The sequence below is a fragment of the Sprattus sprattus genome (genome assembly GCF_963457725.1).
Source record: "Sprattus sprattus genome assembly, chromosome: 20".
In the NCBI taxonomy this organism is placed as follows: domain Eukaryota; kingdom Metazoa; phylum Chordata; class Actinopteri; order Clupeiformes; family Clupeidae; genus Sprattus; species Sprattus sprattus.
Window position 1 is genome coordinate 18,026,875 of NC_137918.1, and position 10,290 is coordinate 18,037,164.

At 41.0% G+C, this 10,290-nt stretch overlaps 1 protein-coding gene across 1 annotated transcript; it reads right to left on the bottom strand.

Annotated features, from left to right (window-relative positions):
- Positions 1 to 3,746: 3,746 nt before the first annotated feature.
- LOC308381621 (uncharacterized protein) lies at positions 3,747 to 10,010 on the bottom strand (the record flags this gene model as incomplete). Its single annotated transcript, XM_080859209.1, has 4 exons — positions 3,747 to 4,103; positions 4,281 to 4,871; positions 7,742 to 7,937; positions 9,913 to 10,010. 4 exons carry the CDS (start codon positions 10,008 to 10,010, stop codon positions 3,747 to 3,749), a joined length of 1,242 nt encoding a protein of 413 aa, XP_080715335.1.
- Between the last annotated feature and the right edge of the window lie 280 nt (positions 10,011 to 10,290).

Sequence of the window (10,290 nt, forward strand, 5' to 3'; positions counted from 1 at the left end):
ATTACCATTAGAATTGCATGGCAGATATGCTAAGCTATCGGGCTATTCCCCCACCCAGTGCCTGTGGCTAGTCCGAAAAAGGTGCATCTAAATCGGGTAACTTCGCTTGGCGAGCGGGGGCATGTGGAGGGGGAAAATGGGCCTCATTCTCTATCGTTCTCTCTCTCTCTCTCTCTCTCTCTCTCACACACACACACACACACACACACACACACACACACACACACACACACACACCCCAATGGACTGACATAGATGTTTTATGTGTTTCATGTGACAATTCAAGTTCATTGTTTTATGTGCTTAATGTGATAATTCAATGGTGTGTGTGTGTGTGTGTGTGTGTGTGTGTGTGTGTGATAATCATTGTATTGGTAATTGTGATAAATGAAATAGTATTACTACTGATTAATTAATAGGGTCATTATTCCATTGTTATCATACCACTGAGCTTTAACATAGAAGTTAATGCCTTCTGCCTTAGTATGCTTCACTGACACCTGTGCCAAATCCAAAGAACCTCTTCTCTCTCTGTCCCTCTCAATTTAACTGTAACTAGGAACATTAAGACACCATCCATTCTCTATTTTTTTTTCTCTCCATCTCTCCATCTTTCTCTCTGTCAACTTTCTCTCACACTCAATCTCTCTTCTTCACTCCATTTTTATCTCCTTTTTTCAATATTTTCACTCTCTCTTTATCTCTTCATCCAGAGCCACTCTTGTTCACTCTTCTTTCCTTCTTCCACTCTTCTTTCCTTTCTTATTTTCTTCTTCCATTTTTCTTTCCTTCTTCCACTCTTCTTGCCTTTCTTTTTTCCTTCATCCACTCTTCTTTCCTTCTTCCACTTTTCTTTCCTTTCTTCACTCTTCTTTCCTTCTTACACTCTTCTTTCCTTCTTTCACTCTTCTTTCTTTCCTTATTTCCTTCTTCCACTCTTCTTTCCTTTCTTCTTTCATTATTTCACTCTTCTTTCTTTTCTTCTTTCCTTCTTCCACTCTTCTTTCTTTTCTTCTTTCACTCTTCTTTCCTTTCTTCTTTCCCTCTTCCACTCTTCTCTCCTTTCTTCACTCTTCTTTCCTTTTGTCTTTCCTTCTTCCACTCTTCTTGCCTTTCTTTTTTCCTTCATCCACTCTTCTTTCCTTCTTCCACTTTTCTTTCCTTTCTTCACTCTTCTTTCCTTCTTACACTCTTCTTTCCTTTCTTCTTTCCTTCTTTCACTCTTCTTTCTTTTCTTCTTCCTTTCTTAACCTTTGCATTTCATGCACTGGTATTTCCTTCAGGAAATGCATTTTCTAGTTATTCTTGTTACCTTTTTCTGCGATTAATTCAGCCCGAACCGCTTAACGTAGAAACTTCATTCAAACTTTGTCGCGTAGGTCTTGTAAAGGACACTTATGCTATGTATTTTTCACTTTTCTAAACGTTATACTTTTTAATATATTAAATAAAAACGAATCGAAATTTTCCCATTGACTTACATTGGGCCATTATGACATCATAATAGGGTCTTTAAACTGGCCTGTGCTTCACTGACAGCTGCGCCAAATCAAAGGAACCTCTTCTCTGTCCCTCTCAATTTAACTGTAACTAGGAACATTAAGACACCTTCCATTCTCTACTTTTTTTCTCTCCATCTCTCCATCTTTCTCTCTATCCCTCTCAGTCTACTTTCTCTCACACTCAATCTCTCTTCTTCACTCCATTTTTATCTCCTTTTTTCAATATTTTCACTCTCTTTTTCTCTTTCACTCTTCTTTCCTTCTTCCACTCTTCTTTCCTTCTTTCACTTTTCTTTCCTTTCTTCACTCTCCTTTCTTCTTTACTTCTTTCACTCTTCCCTTTTCTTCTTTCCTTCTTCAACTATTATTTCCTTCTTTCACTCTTCTTTCCTTTCTTCACTCTTCTTTCTTTTCTTCTTCCACTCTTCTTTCCTTTCTTCACTCTTCTTTCTTTTCTTCTTTTCTTCTTTCACTCTTCTTTCCTTCATCCTCTCTTCTCTCCTTTCTTCACTCTTCTATCCTTTCTTCTTTCCTTCTTCCACTCTTTCTTCTTTCCTTTCTTCTTTCACTCTTCTTTCTTTTCTTCTTCCTTTCCTAACTTTTGCATTTCATGCACTGGTATTTCCTTCAGGAAATGCATTTTCTAGTTGTTTAATACAAGCTGGTTGTGATCCGATGATGCCTCATTTTAGAAATTTGCTTGGGGGGTTGGATTATGGTGAAGCAATATATCTTGGGCCTAGTATTAGGAACCTGGAGGCCGATATATTGACTATAGTCTACTACTGTGTCCATTACGGGGCATACATTTGAACAGTTAATGGCAATGAGGGATACGGACACAATGCTAATCCCTGCCTGTAAGCAGAGGGTGGTTCCTCAGCATTTTTAACTAGCCTTCTCGTAGCAGTTTCTTTCTGAAGTTTAAGTATTTTTAATGATCTTATCAAGGACACTATACATTTTATATGGTATAGTTAACATTCATTAATTGGCTGTGAATGTTTTATTATGAAGTGTATATGTAAATGAGAAATGAACTGATAAAAATGAAGGTGATGAAAATGCATATTAATTGAAAAAGCCAGAACATGAAAATACACACTGTGGGAATTTATTTGCTCCATTCTTGCTTGCAAATATCCATTAAACTTGTGTTTATAAATACAGTTATTGAAATAAAGTTATTGAAAGCTACCAATTGGCCAGGTTCTAATCATCAACACTGTACAAGTGGCACCTAATTATCACACACACACACAAAAGACATGTTCCTGCTTCTAGCACATGATTCATACAAGGAATATATTAATACAAGGCACTTGATTATTATATTCTTAAGTCATTAACAGTGTTTGGAAATAATCTCCATCACAAACACACAGACTTCTATAGTTTACCAAACTATCCTCTTCTACCTAATCACCTTTCAGTTCGCACCTCCACCCAACCCCTGCCTACCCTGCTGTGTGGAGATTCTGCAGGCTGCAACTCAGACATACATACATACATACATACATACATAAATCACGTACACAGAATCTGTTAATAGGAGTGGGGTGTTTACATCACTGGCCCCATGTAAATTATGTCAACCTAATGGCTCTGGCCAGGTGCTATGAATGTGGACCTATTTGAGATGTTGTATATGCAAACAGCAGCAAGGAGACGGGATGAATAATCTCAGCTGGGAACAACACAAGGTGACAACGACTTGAAGCCTCCTTCACAATGCAATAACCAGCCAACAATCAGAGTCTAATAGCACAAAGTCCAAGACACGAAACCATGTCTGATGGCTCTCAACATAAACAAAAGCCCAGGAGCCCAGCCTGATAGCTGTGGCCAAGTTTTGATTTGAGATGCGGTATGTGCAAACGACAGCATGGAGACAGGATGTGCGGGGAACAATTCAAGGTGAAAACTTGCATCCTTCATACATTGCAACAACCATCTCACTGACTGGCATGAGATGGGGGGTGAAAGAATGCTAACTAAGTACCTTGACCCTTAACAAAAACTGTTCATTCTGTGCAGTCTTCTAAAGTGATTTTAACATGTTGTATGAAATGTGTGTCCACATATAATAAACAAATGGATGCAACAGCTTCTAGTACTTTCGGTTTATTGTAAATTGTCTTTAGGACAGAGGAGTGGTAAAACCAAATGTAAAAATAAAATCGCACAAAAATGAATTAACTATATACACAGTGCAAACTAAAACAGTGCTCACAAAGGAATACACTATGTGAAGTACAGTGTTCTGGGCTGCGGTGTGGTTAGCATTGGTTGCCCATATAACTGTCCGTGCCGTGCCCAGCGCTGCTGCTCTGGGGGTGTGCAAAGAAGCTTGCTCTGGGGGTGTGCAAAGAAGCTTGCACTGGGCTGTGGAGGTAAGCACATTTGCCTCATCAGAGCGAGGCCATATTTGATGGAGTCAGATATAGTTTCCATAGTGTCATTCAGCCTGTCCATGCTTCTTTGGTCGGCCTTGCTGCTCTCCTCCAATAAGACCATTGTCCGCCTCCTTATCTCCCGATCCTCCTGCTCACCGGAAAGCTTCCTCTTAAGTCGGTCCCCTCTGTGGTTGTTCAACTTCGCCTGGAATAAAGCATAACCAATCACATTATTACACAAACGTCCAAAGTCCAATCTATGTTATAAATTGTGTACGAAAGCACCTACACAAAACACGCAACGGATTCAAACTGTGTGCACAACAAACGGTAGGCAACAAATGTAAGTAGTAGGTCGCTAAGCTTGAAATCATGAGCCTACCTGGAGAAAATCCCTGCGTTGCTGAACAACCGCCGGTGGTGGAATACCTGAAAGTTCAGGTTCAGACTCAGCGATCTCGGACTCCGGAGGAGAGTCTTCCAGGACCGGGGATTCCAACAGATCGGTTGTCTCGAAGCCGGAATCAATGCCCCGCGTAGCAGGTGAGTCACCCCAGAGCTGCTCACACAGCTCGAAAAATAACATAACGCAGCCGTTCCCACTTCTGTGACCAGCGTCAACAGCCTTCCTATAATTCCTCTTCACAAGGTTCAACTTTGAGGTGACCTGCCCTTTAGCCACAGCGTCTCTATGAGGGAAGTCCTTATCCGTCGAGCCCCTTGGACATTGCTCCTCGAATAAGGCTGTAATGTCCTCATACTTGCTCCTGCAGGTCTCCCAGTCTACACCCTCCTGTATCTTATTTACTTTATAATCGAGGCTGATTTGCAACAACAGTCCCACCTCGTCGTCGCTCCAAATCATGATATTCTTTGCGTTAGCCATGTTCTTGCTTTTTCGGTTGTGGTTGTGGTTGTGGTTGTGTTCTTCTTCTTCTTCTTCTGTCGTGTTTGTTTTCGTCTCCTTCTTCTTCTGCAGTGGAGTTTGAGGTCACGCATTTTTTTATACGCATGCGCTTGTCTTATTTTCCGCTTTCTACCAATCAGTTGTCTGTACCACCGTTAGAGCGCCACCAACAGGCGTGGGGGCTACAGCTCATGTCACGAGATGCAATTATAAAAGAATTATAAAACACAACTTAAATGTCAGGATTTACTGAACCATCACAACCCCAATGAAGGTTATCAAAGCAGAAACACAATGAAAAGGCCCTTAATTAATACATATTTATTTTATATACAGTATATTCTGAATAGTGAATAGTAGTGAATGGTATAGTGAATATACTGAATAGTGAATAGTGTTCATTCCTGTTGTATTCTTAAAGTAAGGTACACTATGAAATGGCCTTTAATATATATATTATATATATATATAAACATACATATATATGTTTCATGTGAACCTTTTTTATTCCTGTTGTATACTTAGTTAGAGTAGTAAGATACACAATGCAAAGGCCCTTAATACAAATACAAATAATATCATTTTACTTCACATTAAGTGTTTATTTCTGTTGTATTTTAAAAGTAAGGTTCACAATGAAAAGCCCTTGATATATAGATAGTCATATATTTGTATTCCACATGAATTGTGTTTATTTCTGTTGTATTCTTAAAGTAAGGTACACAATGAAAAGGTTCTTTAGTTGTACCTCAGCTGAGCAGTCCACTGCTCCCTTCAGTCAAAACATGAAAAAATGTAAAATATTCAGAGTGAACTGGGGTAAATTTCTGGGATTCTGGTGCAAATGATGATGCCCTCTGTGTATTTAAAACAATAATAAAGTTTCTTGGGTAACCTGGTTCCTATTTAACTCAGTTGTGTGGGTTTTGTGGGGCTTCAAACTGGTATGTCAGTCTGATATTACCATTATATCATTATTAAAATACAAACACACAGGCTTCTACAGTTTACCCACCTATCCTCTTCTACCTAATCACCTTTCAGTTCGCACCTCCACCCCACCCCCACCTAGCCTCCTGTGAGGAGATTCTGCAGGCTGAGCTCCAGCCACCCACACTTTAGGGCAATCAGGTGTGTAAACGGTGCTCATACATATGGAAATCCTTCTCATAATCCTTTGGCGTTCTATTTTGCATTCCCAAGGTTCCTGTAGCTGATTGGATGAGCCACCTTTTTAAGGCAGACACTTGGATGGTCTATAAGTATAGTGTTTATGTGTAACTCATAGGCAGCACTACTATTCTGCAGTTCTTGTTTGCACATCTCCACTCTATTAGTCTTTTATTGAAGGAAGGTTCAAGGATTTCTTTTGCAAAACAGAGCTCAAATGTCAGGATCTACTGAACCACCCCTATTGCTCATGTCAGTGAAGGAGGAGTTTAAAGAAGAAGAACTTGATGATTTCCTGCAAGAGGATCTGTCTGCAATTCAGAAAATGCAAGAAAAGCCTGGACTGGAACCTGACCGTAAGACTGAAATATACGCATCACTAACATTAGCCCACAAAGAAGAAGAGTATTCACCATTGGAAATTAAACAGGAAGACAAATCTGATTTGAGAGAATATATTCACAATCAGAATCAGAATCATCAGAATCATGTTTATTGGCCAAGTACATTTTCATATACAAGGAATTTGTTGTGGTGTTTAGTTGCTCTCAATGTACTTTAACTGAAAATGTGCAATATATCACAACAGTATAGGATAAAATAAATAAATATAATGTAATATAAATATAATAATAAATATAATACATTTTCAAGTGTTCATTAAGGTGACGACAAGGGGAAAAAAAATGTTCCTGTGTCTGGTGGTTTTGGTGTGCAGGGATCTGTAGCGCCTGCCAGAGGGGAGGAGCTGAAACAGATTATGTCCAGGGTGTGAGGGGTCTGCAATAATTTTCCCTGCCCGTTTCCTGGCTCTGGTGGTGTACAGGTCCTGGATGGTGGGCAGGTCGGCACCAATGATGATTTCTGCTGATCTGACTGTCCGTTGTAGTCTGTTCCTGTCCAGTTTAGTGGCCGATCCAAACCAGACAGTGATAGATGAGCAGAGAACAGACTCAATGACTGCAGTGTAAAACTGGATCAGCAGCTCCTGAGGCAGGTTGTACTTCCTGAGCTGGCACAGGAAGAACATCCGCTGCTGGGCCTTTTTGGTGACTGATCTAATGTTTGGCTCCCACTTCAGGTTCTTGGAGATTGTGGAACCCAGAAACCTGAAGGATTCCACGGCAGACACAGTGCAGTTCAGTATGGTGAGGGGGGGCAGTGATGGGGGGTTCCTCCTGAAGTCCACTATCATTTCAACAGTTTTGAGCGAGTTCAACTCCAGGTTGTAGCGACTGCACCACAGTCTGTTCAACTTCCCTCCGGTATGCAGACTCATCTCCATCTCGGATGAGGCCGATGATTGTAGTGTCGTCTGCAAATTTCAGGAGCTGAACAGACGGGTCTCCTGAGGTGCAGTCATTTGTGTACAGGGAAAAGAGCAGCGGGGAGAGCACACATCCCTGGGGAGCACCAGTGCTGACTGTCCTGGTGCTGGATGTTATTTCTCCCAGCCTTACCTGCTGCTTCCTGTCTGTCAGAAAGTTCGTTATCCACTGACAGGTGGAGGCGGGCACAGTGAGCTGGGTGAGTTTGGTGAGGAGGGCTTCCGGCATGATGGTGTTGAACGCCGAGCTGAAGTCCACAAACAGCATCCTAGCATACGTCCCTGGGGAGTCAAGGTGTTGTAGGATGTAGTGCAGTCCCATGTTTACTGCATCTTCAACTGACCTATTAGCCCGGTAGGCGAACTGGAGAGGGTCCAGCAGGGGGCCTGTGATGACCTTCAGGTGGGACAACACCAGTCTCTCAAAGGACTTCATGACCACAGACATCAGAGCGTCCGGCCTGTAGTCATTCAGGCCAGTGATGGAGGGTTTCTTGGGAACCGGAATGATGGTGGAGCGTTTGAAGCAGGAGGGGACTTCACTCAGCTCGAGAGATCTGTTGAAGATCCGTGTGAAGATGGGGGCCAGCTGGTCAGCGCAGACTTTCAGATGACTCTTTTCAATGACTCTACTCCTACAAGTAAGTTGCACATTAGTTCTATTATGAAAATCTTTTGATAGTTAATATGAAATCATGTTAATATGAAGCTGCTAGGGCACCGAGATTGTTACTGCCTATCGTAGCTTTTTAACTATCTGTCTGTAGCTTAGGGAACCATCTTCACATTTGGCCGCTGCTAGTGTATGTTAATATTAACTTGTGTTTATGTCTGTGAATACTTACTCCTGTCAATAAGAAGCTGGACAGGCACCCAGAGGGTTTTTACCTATTATAAGTTTACAAGTTAAATTGAGGAGACTGTAACACCAGCTAGATAATTTAAAAGTTGTTTTAAAAACAACCCCCTGATTTGATCTTTTTTACAAATAAAATGTGAGACCTATTGAGATAATAGAGGTACCATTGGAATACCTTAATGATGGGATATAATTTGCAGTCTGTTATATTTAAAATGCCTGTCATCATTCTGTCTCCAGATCTGTCACGCATGTGTCTGTATCTCTGCTTACATTTACAGTGCAGTCTCTAGGTGGTCACTTTTAGCCTAAGGGACTTCCAAGTGATAAACTATTCTAGCAAAAAGCCGTTCAATCAAAAAGACATTGTTTTCAGTGTTGTAGTGCTAATGTAACAAATAGAGGAGAGAGAGGATATTCGTTTTAACATGTTTTCTAATGTTACAGGAGACATTCAAGGGATCCCTTCTAGAAAAAGGAGTACAGAGGAAAAACAAAAGAAAGTCATCGGACATCACCAATCGAACACAAGGAAGAAAAAACATGAATGCTCTCAGTGTTTCAAAACCTTTCCTGCTCCTTCCGTTCTTGCAATGCATCAACGAACACACACCGGAGAAAAGCCATATCGGTGTACTCAGTGTGGAAAAGCCTTTACTCGAATGAGTTCTCTCAAGAAACACCTGATGATCCACACAGGAGAAAGGCCACATCAGTGTACTCACTGTGGAAAAGCCTTTACTCAAATTAGTTATCTCAAGACACACCTGATGATCCACACTGGAGAAAAACCACATCAGTGTACTACGTGTGGGAAGGGTTACAAAAGTAGCAATGAACTTAGAATCCACCAGATGACGCATACTGGAGAAAAGCCACATCAGTGTACTACGTGTGGGAAGGGTTTCAAAAGTAGCAATGAACTTAGAATCCACCAGATGACGCATACTGGAGAAAAGCCATATCAGTGTTCTCAGTGTGGAAAGACTTTTATTCAAATGGGTCATCTCAAGACACACCAGATGATCCACACAGGAGAAAGGCCACATCAGTGTACTCAGTGTGGAAAAGCCTTTACTCAAATGAGTTATCTCAGGACACACCTGATGATCCACACTGGAGAAAAGCCACATCAGTGTACTACGTGTGGGAAGGGTTTCAAAAGTAGCAATGAACTTAGAATCCACCAGATGACGCATACTGGAGAAAAGCCATATCAGTGTTCTCAGTGTGGAAGGACTTTTATTCAAATGGGTCATCTTGTGGCACACCAGAAGAGCTACACGGGAGAAAGGCCATATCAGTGTACTCAGTGTGAAAAGGCCTTTGCTGAAATGTATCAGCGCAACAGACACCAGCGGATCCATACTGGGGAAAAGCCATATCAGTGTACTCAGGGTGGAAATACATGTACCTTTACTTAACTGTCTCATCTCAACAGACACCAGCGTATCCATACTGGGGAAAAGCCATATCAGTGTACTCACTGTGGAAAGACTTTTAATCGTACAGGTTCTCTCAAGAAACACCTGATGATCCACACTGAGGACTAGAACCTCACCGAAATACGTGATATATGCAAAGACTGAAATATACACCAATCTACAACCTTGACCTGCAAAGAAGAAAGAAATCGATCACCATTTTTATTTACAATTAAATGCATGAATTTTGTTTGTTGACTTTAAGTTGTGCTTTAGTCAAGCACATTTACACAGATTGTTTGAGAGATACTACGGGAATGTCTTTACCATGGGCTACTGTGAGCTTGGTATTTTTGCTTCTTCTGGCCTCCTAATGGTGGTATACAGTAATGCACAGTCTGTCCCAGCCACTGCCACTTCCTCATGTTCCATTTGTTAAGTGTAAAGTGTGTGAAGGATTGGCAACTGCATTGGAGTTGACTTGATGTAATACATTTGGGGCCGTATTCACAAAGAATCTTAGGGCTAAAAGTAGGTCATAAGTGGCGAATTTAGGAGAAACTCCTAAAAATAATGGGCGTGTCAGTCTTAAATGTAGGACTCCTATTTTTTTTTTACTAAGAGCAATTCACAAAATATTTTATCCCTAAAAGTAGCACCTAAGTCTAGGACAGCTTAAAACTCCTCATGAGGACTCCTAAATCA